At 34.1% G+C, this 18,242-nt stretch overlaps 1 protein-coding gene across 25 annotated transcripts in view; it reads left to right on the top strand.

The window, feature by feature from the left end:
- The window catches only part of RAPGEF2 (Rap guanine nucleotide exchange factor 2), a 244,836-nt gene that overhangs the window by 200,841 nt on the left and 25,753 nt on the right, over positions 1-18,242 (top strand). For all 25 annotated transcript variants that reach the window (XM_070608669.1, XM_070608631.1, XM_070608617.1 and 22 more), the window contains 5 exons: positions 3,314-3,491; positions 9,699-9,835; positions 10,472-10,630; positions 15,915-16,067; positions 16,338-16,502. In XM_070608669.1, the coding sequence (XP_070464770.1) occupies positions 3,314-3,491; positions 9,699-9,835; positions 10,472-10,630; positions 15,915-16,067; positions 16,338-16,502 (792 nt within the window). The remainder of the gene's footprint in view (positions 1-3,313; positions 3,492-9,698; positions 9,836-10,471; positions 10,631-15,914; positions 16,068-16,337; positions 16,503-18,242) is intronic.

The following is an 18,242-nucleotide window of genomic DNA, read 5'->3' as shown; positions in this document are numbered from 1 at the left end:
TTTAACTGTTTTCTTTATGAAGACAGTTTATTGAGAAAACTGGGCAAAGTGTTTAGTAGTTTGTGTTGGTCAGACCTGATTTTGAGTCCTGGCACAATTACTAGGTTTTGTCTTGTTTTGTTTACACTGAAGAATTTTTTTAATTTCCCCTAGTGTTTTCTCATCTGAAAAACAGGGGTGATAATCTTAATTTGCTGAATTGATATGAAAATTTATTATTATATATTAAAAGCATCAAATAAGTAGTCATTTAATGTAAGGATCACTGTTTTTATAATTATTGTATGAGCCATTTAGCCAGAATTTAATGGGTGCAGTTCGCCTGAGAAAAATTTTTTACAGTATGTAAGAGGTTGGAGTGTTTAACAGAATTTTGGGTTTTTTGACAAATTCTGCCAATGTAAATTATATGCAAGCTTATTGCTGGAATGGGGAGAGGTAAATATATGCAAGTCCTGAGATGAAAAATGTGTCCTCTTGAGGAAGGGACTTTTGATGTAGCCTATAACTGGCTTTCTTTTCTCTTATTTGATCCATAAACAGTCTTATGAATGGCAAGATGTAACTCCAGTTTATTGATGATAAAACTCCTTTCATAGAGGTAAAGTGGCTTTATGCTAAAGTCACTTAATGGTAAAGCTGAGATTTGAACTACTAACCTCTGGGTTTGTCTGTTCATTCAGCGAATATAAATTCAGTAACACTAGGTTCCAGGCACTCCTTACAAGTCTAGTGTGCTTCTCCTACGGACCAGGTGGTGTTCATTAAACTTAATTCCACTGAGTCTGTACACATCTCATTATTCATGAGAAAGTGGTATTATGAATTTAGTAGATTCCTAAAAAATTGTTTATCAAGTTCTATTGAAAGTGTATTATTAAAAGATATTCTGTAGTATTTTAAAATAAAGTGGATATTTATTTTGAATAAAAATAATCTTCTAAGTAATTTGTTTAGTGAATGTTATTTATGAATAGTTGCTTTCTTAAAGATGGAATTCATGTAACAGATGGAAAACAACTAATGATCGTTTACACAAATAAGGTTTAGGGTTCAGTTTTGGAGAGATTAATCCACTTCACATTTGGAAGTCTTTTCGTTCTTCTTAAGACTTAAATATAGTTTATATAAATGATAGTAGTGAATCTTTGGGTTGGTATAAAATATCTTTTTCATCTCTTACCATATGTTAGAAGTTTAAAAATTAAAAACATTAAGTTCTATGACTATATTATTTAAAGAGTTTTTGGTTTTTGATTTTATTTCTGTCTTCAGTAGTGCTCCTTCTTCACTCTAGGCTAATATTAAAGAATGTGTGTATAGAGGACTGATTACATGTATATTTGAAAATATAAGGTGATGAATAATAATCTGCAATGTTAAGATGAAACTGAGGTGAAAATGTAATCATAGCAAGCATTAGCAAATTGTCACATTTCTAGACTTCAGAACTAAGGTGATGATAGCAATGTTGGCCTAGTTTCTCTGATCATAGCCTTGGCACACTACATCACATCGAGTTCTACTTCAGTTTCATTCTGGAATCTAGAGACAATTCTGTCAATTCTGAATTTAAGTTGGAGATGTGTTTCTGAGCGTGCCACAATTAATTCTCCCTGCCTCAGCCGTGAGGCCTTATTGCTCTCCCACCTGGAGCACCTTTACTCATAATTGCTCATAATAAATGCTAAGCAATAGCATTTACTAAGGCCATTGTTTAAAGAGCTTTTGTAGACATTAGGTTTTTCATTTTCACTTATTCTGTCTTCTTTAAATATTTTGACTTCACTTATTTTCCCCTTAGTTTTTTCTTATAATGTTATGTACTTTAGTTCAGGAAATGGTATCTGAAGAACTGAAAATGTGATTAAAATTCTTTTTGTTAAACTTTAGAAAATATTAACATGTGCTTATATTGCTTCAAAATGTGGGATTAAATCTTGTGTTCTATAATATAAACCAAGACTTTAGAAAGGTGAGATTTTGTTGATAAAAAAATAATGCAATTTATTTTTTAAAAATATTGACTTAAACTAAATTATAGAAAAAGTATAGATCCTTATATAGGTCACATTCGTATGTAAGTATCTATCATAGACAGATTAGGATGTGGTTAAGACTCTGGAGCCAGAATTGCTGTTTCTAATCTTGATTCCACAATTCATCATTAGCATAACCTTTGAAAAATATTTTCTCTTTACTTAAATGTTTGGAGAATAATAAAAGTTAATAATGGCACTTACTTCATAGGATTGTTTTAAGGATCAAATGGGTTAATATATAGAAAGCACTTAGAGCAGTTCCCCAGCACATTGTAAGAAGCATTCAGTGTTAACTTATTATTATTATTATCAGGTTCAACATTTTATGTTTTAATCTCCCATATTTTTCATCTGTATTTGCCTATTATTAAAAATACGATGTCCTTATTGTCTTTGAAAATCATGTGGGTTATGAGTTATTTGAAGTTGGTAAATTTATAATATATGTCTTCTACAAAGGTAACAGTTTTATAATAAAATGCTTTCAAGAGTTTATTTCATCTGGAAAAACACATTTGTGGTGTTCAAGATTGATGTAGTTAATATTTAATTGAATTCATTTTTACTATGATTAAGCGGTTAGTGAATTCTGTGTATATAATGTCAAACAAGGCCAATATGATTATACATATTGTTGAGATGAAAATCACAAAAGGCAATAGAATGACCTAAAAAGGATAACTGTTCTAGGCTTGAGATAAAGAAAAGAGACCATTTTGAAATTTATGACTCTAATCAATAATCAAACTAATTGTTAATGTTTTGTTTGCGTATTGATCATGTTACCTTTAATTTGTGATTCACTTTTCCTTAAAGACTGTCTAATAGGAGAGAAGTGGTTCAGTCTTCTTGGCATTAATAAATCCACACCTCATTTGGGGAAGGAATTGCTTAGAACCAGTTGTCACCCTTATGCTCTTAGCTTAAGCCATTCTCTTTGAAAAATGGAGTGAAAACAAATACTACCTTTTTCTTCTTTATTCTACTGTTTCAAATGCCATATGACAGCTCAGATAAGAAGTTAAAGTTATTGAGATAAAATCATTAATCCTAACTAAAAATTTAATAGGAGATAAAATCACTCATGGTTTGTTGAAGTAATTCTTTTACATAATGCCTGGTGCATAAATATTTGTTGATATTGAATACATGTAACTTAGTTACAGAAAAATTAACATAACACAAATTTACTATTTCAAACGACTTATTTCTTTTCGATACAAAAGATTTATTTAAAACAGTTAAAAAAATTTTTTTTGGTTCATTTTAAGGCCACAGAAAGTGAGGCTGGTGATATGGACCTGAGTGGGTTGCCAGAAACAGCAGTGGATTCTGAGGACGATGATGATGAAGAAGACATTGAGAGGGCATCAGATCCTCTGATGAGCAGGGACATTGTGAGAGACTGCCTGGAGAAGGACCCAATTGACAGGACAGATGATGACATTGGTGAGTTTAGTTGAGAAAATGAATTAAAGAACAATTTAAAATATTTAGAGGTAAAATTGTGTGATATAATATGGCCCAAGAATAGTGGGCTTTAAAAAGCCATTAATACATAAATTTCCTTTATATAAACAGTAACATTTGTTGAAAAAAATTTGAAAAAATCAATTTTACTACATCAATACCTTCAAGAGTCTACAAATAATAAAACTTCCTAATAAAATCCTTCCACATGAGCTCTTTCTTAGCTTACTTTATGACAAAGAAAAATTAAAATAGTCTTCCTAACAATATTACTTCCATTATTTTTCTTGTGAGCATCATCCCTATTAAGCTCGTGTTTTCTGTATGTAAACATTAGTCAAGGGGCAGTTGGCCAAAACTGTCTTGTAAATGAATTTGCTCCTATTCTGGCTCCATATGAAGATGTGACTGAGTGGAAGAAGATAGCAAAATGTCAAGTTAGCAGCATATGAGCTGTGGGGGGTTGAGACTTTATTTAGATGCACCCTGAGGTTAAAAATCTAAGCGGCTTAGTATCCATTTCCCCATCCTTGAGATTCCCTTTGCCTACCATTGCCATCAGAGCAAGAGTTGATTGTGTGTAGTAATGGTTTAGTGCTTGAGTATGTCTTCCACACTCTGGCTTCTTCCTTAGAATACTGGCAGTGAGAGCAATTTCTGTTGAGAGTCACCCCCCTACCACAGGTTGAGAATCTCTAACCCTTGCTTGAGCCTGGATTATCTGTTCTACTGCTCCTCTAGCTCTGTTTGAGTCAATATGTATTTGAAGAGAAATTCAAGGAACTGAATCTATTTGCATTAGATATAGGGCAGTATGGACATAATTATGAGCGGCTTGTTGCATGTGTTTTGAGGGAGACAAACATTATATATAAGGAAAAATTCATACCACTTAACCTACATACATAGGCTAGAAAATCAAGGATGAAAAGCCAAAACCTTGGATTAGATATTTAAAATATAATTAAAGTCATTTATAGGAATTGCTGACTATTTATGGATGAATATCATGTGGTGGTAACCATTCATTCATTCAGCTAATGTGACTGAGCATTTTTCTAGGTCCTGGCAACTCAGTGGGGAACAAGGTAGATGAGGTCCTTGCTCTACTGCAATCTGAAGAATTAAGTGGGGATTAAGGATGATGGAGGTCGGGGAGTGGACTGAGCAGGAGCCTATTTTAAGAAGGAAGGGCTGGAAATGCCCCTTTAAGAGGCTCAGACCTGAATGAAGTGAAAAAGGGGAGTCAGCTGTCCCTATGGCCACCAGTACAGAAATTTGTTCTGTATTAACCCTTTCTGGATAATTAACTTCTAGATTTCTGCTAGAGTTAGGGATTTAACTGTTTCTCAAATTCCCATCCCTGATTCCTCATTATTTTAGCCCATTTCCTACTTCATCACCTCCATTCCCCATTCTAAGGGTACTGGTAGTTCATAAGTCTTTTAGGAGTTCTACAGCATAAATTGGAGTGGTTCCGTTTCACCCTCTGAAAACGTGGGGTTTCACTTTCTTATGTCTGATACCACATGTTCATTTGATTTCCAGTGTCCAAAATTGTATTTCACTCTCCCATTTTCTTTGTCCTTGCCAACTTCTTTTTAAAAATATATTTATTATAGGGGCCGGCCCCATGGCCGAGTGGTTAAGCTCGCACACTCCGCTTTGGTGGACCAGTGTTTTGCTGGTTCGAATCCTGGGCGTGGACATGGCACTGCTCATCAGGCCATGCTGAGGCAGCATCCCACATGCCACAACTAGAAGGACCCACAACTGAAAATACACAGCTATGTGCTAGGGGCTTTGGGGAGAAAAAGGAAAAATAAAATCTTTAAAAAAATTAAAAATATATATGTATATATTTATTGTAGGTCTTTTTTTTTTGGTTAGGGAGATTTGGCCCTGAGCTAGCATCTGTGCCAAAATTCCTCTATTTTGTATGTGGGATGCTGCCACGGCATGGCTTGATGAGCAATGTGGAGGTCTGCACCTGGGATCCAAAACTGTGAACCGTGGGCTGCCGAAGCGGAACGCATGAACCTAACCACAATGCAACCAGGCCAGCCCCATCTTTGTTGTAGTTTTAAAGAGAAAATGAAATTCAAAGTGTGTTCAATTTGACATCTTAATCCAGAACCTTTCCTCATAGGTTTACTTTTTTTAAACTAGATTGAACAATGCTTATAAAGAGATTAATGTGGAAGTTATTTTGTAAGCTAATGTATTTTCTCTTTTGAATATGTTCATTTTCGTATGGTTATGGAAGAAGATGATTACTAAAATATGTGTAGCATGACATTCCTGAAAATTTAAGACTTTTACTTCATATCTGAAAAGGTTTCCTTCCCAGAATTTCTGGAAAGCAAGAGCTATGATGATTCCTACAAATGAATACACAGAACTCTTCAGCTCTTCTGCTGTCACTCTTGTTAAATCTAACTCATCCTCCTGTATTTAGTTAAAACCAGACAGCTTTCATATGAACTATATAAACATCTGTATAATTGATGCTTTCTCCAGATGCCTCTCTTGCTGACCACCTTCCTCCACCTCTAGAAAAAAAGAAAGGGATGGTGTTGTGTGTTTATGGTTTAAGTTGGATCAAATGAAATTGCTAATATTTTATTATATTTTAAAACCTGCAGTAATTAAAAAATTTGGCCTTTGGGTTCCCTTGGATTCTTCGATGTACCTTTGTTTTGATACTTTGAAGCAAGAGACTTTATTCATTTTTGCTGTCCAACTCATAACTTTGTAGGCACAACCATTGAACTGTTGTGAATTTAATTTTTTATTTTGAGGCCCTGACACATTAAGGTAGAGAATTACTTTGATCCCTTTCAAGGAATTCCTTTTTTCCCCCTTTCATGTACCACCAAACAGGCCCCACAGATTCTTTTTTGAAAAACATCTTAATATTAATCATTTCTTATATAAAATTAAACCAAAGCAAATAAGATAAGCTAATTTTCTTTTTTTTTTTTTCTTATGGATTGGCACCTGGGCTAACAACTGTTGCCAATCTCTTTTTTTTTTCCTGCTTTATCTCCCCAACCCCCCTGTACACAGTTGTATATCTTAGTTGCATGTCCTTCTAGTTGTGGGATTAAGCTAATTTTCTAAATTGACTTTAGCTTCTGGTGTCTGTAAGTTGATTGTTTGGCTTTTCTTTGTGTTACATTGACTAGAAAAGAAGTTTTTTAAAATGTCTAATATCTTTTATAAACAAGAATATTCTTTTCCTAACAAAATAAAATAGGTCACATTAATGTATTATTCTAATAGATTCTTCCAAGAAATATAGAAGAAAGTAGTCTTGCTTCCCCCATCCACAGCTTCTTCTTTCCTGATGTCCTAGGAACTATCTTATTACTCATTCCAAGCTCTGAATTCTTGGCTGCCCTAACCCCTTTAGCCCTCTGTGATCCCCGTGTCACTATCGGAGTCTGTGTTGAGCTGTGATAGCCAAATGCTTCCATTTTATATTTACTATATTTTTTAAAGATTGGTGATAGAAATTCCTTATTTTTAAATTTTTTCTAATCCTCCAGTGTAATAAATAGTAGAATAGACGTCATCACAAAGCCAGTGATACCATTATTGAGTCTTTGAGAGTCTTAAAAGCTCTTAGATGCCATTGATTAAGCGTTTACTTATTTTTAGTTTTTTAACTGAGCCTAGAAAATTATGTACATTTACTGTTTATTAGATCTTTTCTTTCTCCTTTATTTATCCTTATTATATGTAATACATGGATATTTTCTATCCTGTTCTATCATGACCCACTAATGGAGTAGGAATCTGCCAAAAAGCAAGAAAAATGTCTACGCAAACCACTTAAAATCATTACACCAAGTATTAATGAATATATTTTATATACTTCATATTCTCCAGTCATATATGTGGTGATAAGTTGACTTTTATTATTGGCTAAACATATTATGTTAAATTTAAAACACTTCTGATGGGGCCAGCCTGGTGGCGTAGTGGTTAAGTTTGCGTGTTCCACTTCAGCAACCCAGGGTTCCTAGGTTTGGATCCTGGCTGTGGACCTACACACTGCTCATCAAGCCATGCTGTGGCAGCATCCCAGATACAAAATAGAGCAAGATTGGCACATATGTTAGCTCAGGGACAATCTTCCTCACCAAAAAATAAAATAAAAATAAATCTGACAATTTCTAGTCTTATATTTTTCTTAAGACCGTGCTTGTCCAAGGAAATTTAGCTATTACTAGGGGAGGAAAGAGAGTAAAATGTGTGGTCTGTAGGTAATATTTTAATACCTTATGGTGAGGGGTGGGAGATGATAACTGAAGAAAACAGAGGCTGGAAACAGCAGAAGCAACTGTGATGTGCTACTCAGAGGACCTCAACTTGTTCATTTGCCTTTATGTTTCAAATCAAAAGGTCAGTGCATTTGTAAAACAATGATCACTACCTCCCATATGTAATAGATATGGGTCATCTCTTGCAGTAGTATTCAAAATTGCTTTACTGCTGTCCCCAGGAATAAATATATTTTATGGCATGATGCAAACACACCTACTCATTTCAGAAATGTTTCATTAAACAGAACTTTGTTCTTTCTGTAAGTGATGTGCTTTGGTACTCTTTCTTCTTCTTCTTTTAAAACGCTAGTTGCAACAGTAAATTATTTCCTGACACATCAGTTCTAGGTCAGGTTGAAGAACGCTGTCCTATGGACAGAGTTCCAGGGTACCACTTATCATTCTTCTTCTGATTACCGAAGCCACCCTGTATAATGAAGTCTTATACCAGGAGGGATGATGTAGGGTCTAATCAGAACAGATGTTACCCAGCTGAGCCAGAGAAAACCACTCTGTCTGACCTTCTGGAAATCTAATGTTTTCATGGAATATATCTTTCTATTCTGTGTTGTTTTTGCAATTAACAAACTATATCCAATAACGTAAAATTTGTTACTAAATCCTAATGGATAGAAGGAATGTGCGTAGGGACAGTTTCATTATAAGGGGACGTGAAAAATGTAGTAGAATGTTTAGTTAGCCAGAAGTTTGAATAATACAAATATAATAATAATAACAATAATAGCAATTCTCATTTATTGTTTACTCTGTGCTAAGATTTGATCCTCACAGCTGTCCAGTGAAGGTAGGCATTATATCATTCTTTTACAAATGAGAAAAACATGCCTTAAGGAAATTAATCAACCTACCAAAGTAATATAACTAGTAAGTATTCAAATGCTGTCTGACACACACCCTGTGCTCTTTATCACTACCTATAATGTCCAGCATGGGCTTTGGAGACAGACAGTCCTGAATCAGGTCACTGCCACCTCCTAATTATATGACTTTGAGCCTTAGTTTCCTTGCTGTGAAATTAAAAAGAAAACATGCACCTCATAGAGCCATGTTAAGGAGTAAGGAAAGAACTTAGTGAATAATTAGAAAAGCTAACTAATAATAGAGAAAATCAAAAATAGAGCCCAAAGGACTTGAAAAGACTGTGAAGTCACCTATCTTGTCAACAGCTAGAATTATACCAAAATCTAAGCTGTTTCTCCACAGCATAGTCAATATGAAGAGTGATTAAACTTCTCTTCTACCAATCTGTGGGATAAGAAATAATATATCAGTTTTCATTTGCATTCATCATAAAATGTTGTAATTTTTTAGTTGATTAATTTTTATGGATTTATCTGATCCATACAAAATATCCCTTTGTTTCTAAATCCTGGAATATCTTTAGGTTGAAGGTAGTTATTTTTGCTGACTGTTTCGGGCATCCACTTGCCCAAAAGCCACTGGAATGGGCCTGCTGACTTTCTGGAGAATTCTCAGAGCTCTATTTCATTTCAGTTATCATTTCACCCCTTAATAAGCCTTAATAAGATCAGGATTCCTTTTCAATAGGAATTCCCCATTTGAAGTTTATTAATTTTTTCATTCCCATCAGAATTTGAATTACAATGTATATTATGCTCCTGAATCAACAAGGAAATGTCAGTTTCTGCAGTGACAGAATTCTTTGTATACCTGCAAGAAATTCAGCTTTGCTAAGATACTTAAAGTAATTGTATTTTTCAGTGGGCAGAATTGTAGGGCATTTAAAAAGAAAGAACCCTAGAGCACTCTTTTTGAATGTTTTTTTTTTTTTTTTTAAAGTTGTAATTTTTACTGAATGTCTTTTACTTTTCAGAACAACTCTTGGAATTTATGCACCAGTTGCCTGCTTTTGCCAATATGACAATGTCAGTGAGACGAGAACTCTGTGCTGTGATGGTGTTTGCAGTAGTGGAAAGAGCTGGGACCATAGTGTTAAATGATGGTGAAGAGGTTAGTAAATATTTCTACCACTTAAAAAGTTTGTTTGAGGATCTCTCAAAACAGCAAATGAACAAAACACCAGTTCTTACTTTTTCCTCTTAGAAAACGATAGGCAACAATAAGTTTGAATAACTTAAGAATTATGATATTCTCATTGTTATGTCAAAGTATTCCAAATCCATTATTTTATTTTCTTTTATTTACAGTATTTCATATGATATTACTAGAGATATTTTGATGTATTAACTTTTCAGATTTTGTAACAAGTGTTTATAATATAATGCCTTTTGTCGGAACAAAATGATATTCTTACTGAGGCAATGTGATTATTTTATTTTTTTTACCTGTGTTTTGGGGAACAGAGGAAAGTTTCTTTCCTGTGTCATTTTAGAGAAGAATATCCAAAGTCAAATTAAAAGAGTAAAATGATCTGAACCCTGTGCTAGGCATATGGAAATCTATAGATTTATGGCTGTGCTTTACTCCTTGCTCTGTGAATTTGTAAGCAGTTAACTTTATTTGAGTGATTTGTCCCATCTTTAAAATGAAAGATCTGCTAAATCATTTGTAGGGACTATTCTAGAGTTTACAGCTGCATGATCATGATGGGTTTTTTTTTCCATTGTCTTCATTTTTTTGAATTAGCTGGACTCCTGGTCAGTGATTCTGAATGGTTCTGTGGAAGTGACTTATCCAGATGGAAAAGCAGAAATATTATGTATGGGAAATAGTTTTGGTGTCTCTCCTACCATGGACAAAGAATATATGAAAGGAGTAATGAGAACAAAGGTGGATGACTGCCAGGTATAAAATATCATTAAAAATGTATGTTTTATGCTCAATAAAGAACACTTATGTATGCAGTTGTGGTAAGATTTTTCTGCCTATATAAATAGGTCATGTTTTAGATTTATAAATAAGATTTTAAAGTAGCGCTATTACTTTTAGTGTTAGTACACCTCAGGAAATTAAAAATAAATCTCTCAAAGTTATTTGAACTCTACAGAGCTAAGTGTTCTATTAAAAAAAGTGTTCTATAAATATGGTATTTTAAAATTTGCATCAATAATAACTGATAATCTATTTGTCAAATAATATGAAAGTAAAATGCTTATTATGAAAAGAAATTATAAGTAGATTAATAAAGATGATGTTATACAGTTATGCAGTATTTTATTTAAATTCATACAAGATAAGGAATTGTTTTTAGAAGTCGTGAAAATCAATCATAGTATGAATCAGTAGAAAGACTTGCAAGTAAAAAAAAATTGCTAATAAAAAGAAAATACTTGATGGCAAAAGAAAAATGTCAATGTCAATATTATATTAATTATTTAAAAGCATTTAACAAAACTAGAGAAAATATTGAGACCAAATGTGAAATTTAATTAGATAGATATAACCAGTAATCTCTATATTAGTGAGAAAGAAATTTAAGATGCTTCTGTTATCAAGTGTTTATAGTTTATGTCTTGTCTTAAAAAATTCGTCTTTGAAAGGTAAAATATTTTAATATAAATAAACTAAAAGATTTGACCTAGACTAATTAAAACATTACGTGCTGCTCATTGTATTTATTAGACTGCAGTCTGAAATACATCTGAAAATACTTTATTCTAAAATAACATCATTGGGGCCGGCCCTGTGGCCGAGTGGTTAAGTTCACTGCTCTGCTTCGGCGGCCCAGGGTTTCGCTGGTTTGAATCCTGGGCGCGGACATGGCACCGCTCGTCAAGCCCTGCTGAGGCGGCATCCCACATGCCACAACTAGAAGGACCCACAACTAAAAATACACAGCTATGTACTGGGGGGCTTTGGGATAAAAGGAGAAATAAAAATCTTAAAAGAACATCATTGAATTTTTATATTATCTGATAAATGTAAAACAGTACTCATTTAAATTTTCATTTTAAGCATTTTACTTACTAAAAGGAAAATGACTATGGCTATAAATATAATCATCTTCCCTGGAGAATCAAAATAGTGTTGCCAAATAATTCCTTCAGTGAAAACCGTAGAGAAAAAACAATGGCTATGAATTCAATGTTTTGAAAATGTAATGCCAGAAGAGCATTCTAAATATAATTAACTCTCAATTATTTGGCATAATAGGGGGAAATAAAATGGTAGGTAAATCTCAAAGTCTTTATTTGGCCTGGAAATGTGCATTTAAAAGAGATCATATGTGATATTTCAGCTCTGGAACTGTACTCCAAAAAATAATAAGGCCAAACTGAGTCAAAACACACCAGAAAATTGTTGAAGATTTCTGTTTCCTGTGATCTCTTATCAGTTCCTCCCTGAACCCTTCTGCATGTTGGCATTGCTAGAGCATTAAAGGGCAGTAAAAGTTATTTTATTTCTGAGAATTCAGCTATTGCATTAACACCTCTTAATTGGCCAATGCTTTTTGTTAGAAATTTTGTAATCATGGGACTGAAATCATATAAGAGGCATAGAAGTGTTTCAGAATAATTGATAAAAATGTTCTATGACTGAATATTAGTGTGCTTAAATAATGTCAAATGTACCAGATAGCATTAAATAGTTATCTGAGAGTTCTGGGAAAGAAAGAGGAGGTAGATGTTAGCAAAGAAAGTCTAATATATTTACTGGATGAGGAATTGGTGGGAAAGTCAGAGTGACAGTCAGCAAGGTAGACTCCAAAAGAAAACTGATTAAAAAAGAAACCTGTGATTAAGATTCCTAGACTCCTATAGCTCCTTTTACGATATACAAAGAGGATCAGGAGTAAGGTATCTGCTAGAGAAAGTCTCTTTCTTCCTTTCCCCTCCACTCCAAGCCACTATAAAAGGAACATGTTAAATCAGGAGTTTCAAGCATCATTCCTATACTTCCATGGACCCATCTGCTCGGGCCTGACATTCAATCCCTTAATAGGAGAATGGAGAATGAAGTTAGAGCATTTAATGTAAATGTTTGTTTGGGATAGTGTTTTAGTGTATTTCTGTTAAAATGTCATATATTTGTCAGAAAGTACAAATGTTAGACCATCCTCTTGTTAGAGGAAGTAAAGGAAACAATGAGAATCGTATTTTCATGCATCTTGAAAATGGCCTCCATAAGTTTCTCTCATTCCACTGAGTACATTATAGGGAATCAGCAATTATTGAATGAAATGAACGAAAATGGTGTTCTTTCTACCAAGAAGCAGCAACTTTGCCTAGGATTGGCTCTCATTTTCTTACATTCCAGTGGATTCCAAAAATAAAAATTGGGTAATGTGATATCTAGTTGAGCTCATGTTAAGCCTAAGGACACAACAGTGAGTGGGTAAATTTAACATTGATTTCTGTTTGTTTGGATCCCATGATATGCTCAAGGTTGTGTTGTGCTCTGGGTCCCTTCTTTGTCTGCTCCTCTTCCAGTTTTCTCCTTTCACTGTCTATCCTTGTTCCCGTTTGGTTTGAAGGACTAAGGCAGGACTAGATGTAGACATCCTATGGTATAGGCAATTGGTAATGGTTTTGCATTCCCCCTATATACCTCTTTCTTTTCTTTTTCCCTCTTCCTATCCCTCTTTTCCTTTCCTCCTCTTCTACTCTCCTAGTCCCTTTTCCCTTCTCCACTGCCTACGTCTTAGGCCTGCCAGTGATCCCCAGGCATTGCTTAGCCCTGCCCTACACCCTTCAGTGGGGAATGAACACTTGGCTACCTGTGTGAACAACTAGGTATGGATTTCCCTTACAGGCCACAAAGTACCAGTTTAAATAGATCTAACCTCATCAGGTTAACTTGTTAGACTCACCTTTCCTTGAGACCCTGGGAGCTAATGACACTTTGAATTTAAGAAGTAGTTTTGGAGGAGAAAGCAGTTGCATGGATAAATTGAAAGTTGACTGCACTGTGTTATGATTGAAGTTTAATTTTACTTCATTCTTTTATCATCTGTAATTTTTCCACTACATATCAATTGTGATGTCATGTACCCAAAAGAAAATAATGCTGTGATATAAACTGCCTTTGGCCTTTTATAAGCAAAATCTTGTTTGAATTTTTATATCAGGGTGCCAAGATCATACAGTACTTTCATGTGTTAACAGCTACCTGAAAGTATAAAACTTCACCAAAACAATTATGTATATAATTCACAAATTTTCAACTGGCTTCATCATACTAGCTAAAATTATATTTCTACTTATGAATTTTTTCTTAGATCCACAGACTTCTTAAAGCAAAAATCTGCTAATAAAATTGTAGATAAATGTTTTCATCTTAAGTTTATTTCTTTTAGATATGGCTATATTAGAAATTCAGTTTGGGATTTTTTTTTTTTTTCTTTTTGGATGGTATTTCAATTTGCTACAGAAGAAATGCCAAAAATGTCTGTCTAGACATCAGGAATTTTAAATCAAACTTATTCTAATTTCCTTAAGACCTTAGTCAAGAAGATTAATTTTAGTACATTTCTCTTCAAAAAGCATCTTCTTTTCTCTATCTACTTACTTGTTTTAACTCAGGGATATATTCTTCTTTAGGTGACGAAGAAGAAAATGATATAATTATGTTCTCTGAATATAAGAAAGAACACCTAAAATTATTTGGAGACATGAGGAACAATTTTACTGCCCTGTAAAAATAAAAAATAAAAATATTTTTGAGACAAGAGACTAAGGACCACATATTTCAAAACATACACACACACACCTGTGATTAATTAAAAAATTAAACTATGTAATTACTTACAAGAAAAGCCTATGTCTCTTGAATTTTACCTTTTTGATTCTGAACTCTTAATAGAAAAATTAGTGAGATTGTATCAGCGAACTCAGTAGAAGAAACTTAATATTATAATATTGTGATTATGAAACATTGGGAAAATTAGCACGCTGTTGGTACAGCTGTTTCCTCATCTATACAATAGGGGTAGCAGTAGTACCTTCTTTATGGGGTGATTGGGAGGATAAATTGAGAAAGTTCCTATAAGGCTACTGTAGTATGATGTGATGATGATGATGATGATGATGATTACAATGTCATCGTCATTATAATTGTTATTACAATATTTGATTTTGTACCTTTAAAAAAAATTTAATGTAGTATCATGAACGTTAAGCCAGAACTCTAAATGTCCTATAAGAATATGATTTTGGATGGCTGTATCATATTTTATCTTATATATGCTTTAATTTAACCATTCTCTTTTTTTCCATCTTTTCACGTTAAAGGAGAAAAAGAAATGTCCATGCTTTTTTCATTCCCAGTGATTTCTTAAATAAAAATGTAATTATTCAAAATTCAGATAAGACAATGATTTTTATTTACTTAAGAATCTACTCTTGTCTCCTCACTGGCCTCTGGTTAAACTGTGTAATAAGTGATTTCTGTAATTCATTCTTAACCTTCTTTAAAACTACTAAGAAATGTAGTTGAGTGGTTTGCTCTAAGTCCTGAAATATTTTATATTTGGGGTCATGGAGGAGTAATGGCTTAACGTGCATATTACTGTTAACTTTTTCTTTAAGAGCAAAGATTACCTTTAATACCAGTTATAAGAAATAAGGATTTGAGCTTAGCAAGACTGTGGCTTGTTTGGTGGACCTTTTTTGAACAGACCCTCTAATATGGTTTCTTATCAATATAATTAGCAAATTTATAATATCGACTTCATGGGTATCTCTGAATTTCAATGTCTTTTACTGAAACCATCTTTATTTTTAAATTGTTACTTTTAAAATCTTTTCAAGCTTTTAAAACCCACTAAATGGAAATAATGTCTTTACATCTGTCCTTCTAAAACTCCACTCCCCTCACCCAATGTTTTTAAATTGTCAAAGAAGCAGCGTGAAAAAGGCTCTTCTAATTTTGTCTTCTGATTTTTAAAATGGTTAGGATTTTTAATATAAGCTACGTATAAATAGTCTAAAAATGAAACTTTTTTTGATTGAGTAAGAAATGCATTAAAAAGTAGAGAAGTCTGATTAAGGTTATTACTGCACTCATTTAGAACGTATGGGAAAGACATGGAAAAATGTCAATGTTAAATAATTAAAATACTGAATTATTAGTACTGCTAGGTCTCTCACAAGCACTTTATCATTAACATGTGACTTTTATTTTATTTCAGTTTGTCTGCATAGCCCAGCAGGATTACTGCCGTATTCTCAACCAAGTAGAAAAGAACATGCAAAAAGTTGAGGAGGAAGGAGAAATTGTTATGGTGAAAGAACACCGAGAACTTGATAGAACTGGAACAAGAAAGGGACACATCGTCATCAAGGTAAGACGAACATGCCCCCGTCGCATGGGAAGCACTTTTTTGGTACTTTCAGTTGTGAGAACTTAAGATGCCCCCTACCCCATTTTTATGTGTAACTCCCATTAAAAGTTATCAGTTGTAAAAGTTCTTTATATTTGCTGATGAACAGTAGTTTTATTAATTATTATATATAATATAATACTACCCAGTTCTTATGTTGGAGTTTGAAATCAAGGTATCATATAGATGGTGTTTATGCAGGATAGTGATTAAACCTTTTGTTTGTTGCAGGGCACCTCAGAAAGATTAACAATGCATTTGGTGGAAGAGCATTCGGTGGTGGATCCAACGTTCATAGAAGACTTCCTGTTGACCTATAGGACTTTTCTTTCTAGCCCAATGGAAGTGGGCAAAAAGTTATTGGAGTGGTTTAATGACCCGAGCCTCAGGGATAAGGTCGGAAAATATATTCTAGTTTGGTTTTAAATATGAAATATTCAGATAGAAACTTAAAGATACTTTACTATATATTTGTCATGCCAGTTATGTGTAAATTATTTTAATAGAATAAGAGAATGTACTTTTTAAGCAAAAAAAAAAAAGTGATACAAATGTTACTGCTATTGATTTCTAAGTTCAGCCCTAGAAATGTCTTTTTTTTTTTTTTTAATGCAAGGGCCAGTAAATTGGCCAACAAATGTTTAAACTTTAGTTCTGTTGGGAATGTGTTAAAATGCAACCCCCAAACATCTGGGTTCCATAAGAATCTGCATTCTGCAGTTTGGTAGATGGTCAGTCTACGCCAGATGAAAGTTATCCTTTTTTTTTTTCCTTTTTGGTGAGGAAGATTGGCCCTGAGCTAACATCTGTTGCCAATCTTCCTCTTTTTGCTTGAGGAAGATTGTCGCTGAGACAACATCTGTGCCAGTGTCTCTCTATTTTGTATGTGGGATGCTGCCACAGCATGGCTTGATGAGCGGTGTATAGGTCCGTGCCTGGGATCCAAACCCATAAACCCCAGGCCACTGAAGCAGAGTGCACGAACTTAACCAGTATGCCACTGGGCTGGCCCCTAAAAGTTGTAATTTTTATTTTATATTTATTTATTTATTTATTTATTTTTGAGGAAGACTGGCCCTGAGCTAACATCCATGCCCATCTTCCTCTATTTTATATGTGGGACACCTACCACAGCATGGCTTGCCAAGTGGTGCCGTGTCTGCACCCGGGACTCGAACCAGTGAACCCCGGGCTGCCAAAGCAGAATGTGCACACTTAACTGCTGAGCCATCAGGCCGGCCCCAAAAGTTATAATTTTTAAATGGGTGCCAGAGCAGCATTTCATTACAACCAATGCTGGCTGGTAGGCCCCAGTAATATAACATTATACAGACCATCTTTAGTAGCTCTTGAGAAATCTGTCAAAGCCAGATTGCATGATAAACTACATAGTCTTAGGAGGTTTGAGAGTTAAGCATAGTCTGTACTTATTTCTCCTATCCTTGTGGCAGTCTGATTTACATGAGACAGACTTGGGAGAGGTGAGCTAGGAAAATCCAGAACAGGAGACTGACAGTGAAAAACCCCAAGTTCTAGTGCTGGTCCTGTCACTAACTAGCTCTGTGGCCTTAGAGAAATCATTTGGACAGCAATGCTTTTCTTTTCATATTCTGAGAGTCGCAGGCCTAGAACACCTCAGCAAAGTTCTTTAGCCATAAAAACTTGGTTTGAATATTGCCTCTGCCTTTCACCTTATGCATCCTCTAACCCTCCTGACACTCATTTATTTACTTATAAAAATCCTTTTGGGGTTATTGTGAAGATGAATAATAGAAGTTCTTTCTGTTGTGCCTCCGTCACAGCAAGCACTTAATATATCTTAAAGGTTTATTGGTGGTGGTAGTTGGTAGTATTCAATTTATTAATTTATGAATCTTGTTCTTCTAACTGATAATATGACTTTAAGTTGGCTTCTCAGCTACAAAATTTTAATTTTATGAAAAGGTCAGGTGTTAGCTATAGCTTCAAAGGAGATGATCTTCTGGGTTTCCTAACTTTGAAAAATGGGCAATAGCTAGTAAGTGACATACAATAGATAGTAAGTGACAAAAATTAATGTAACTATCAAGACTTGACTCCTTAGTGATTAGTCAGATTATATACTGTGACTTGTCACAGTATATGAACTAAAAACAG

Source organism: Equus przewalskii, chromosome 2, assembly GCF_037783145.1.
Source record: "Equus przewalskii isolate Varuska chromosome 2, EquPr2, whole genome shotgun sequence".
NCBI classification, from domain to species: domain Eukaryota; kingdom Metazoa; phylum Chordata; class Mammalia; order Perissodactyla; family Equidae; genus Equus; species Equus przewalskii.
The sequence above is the reverse complement of the archived record's forward strand: the minus strand, read 5'-3'. Positions and strand labels throughout refer to the sequence as shown.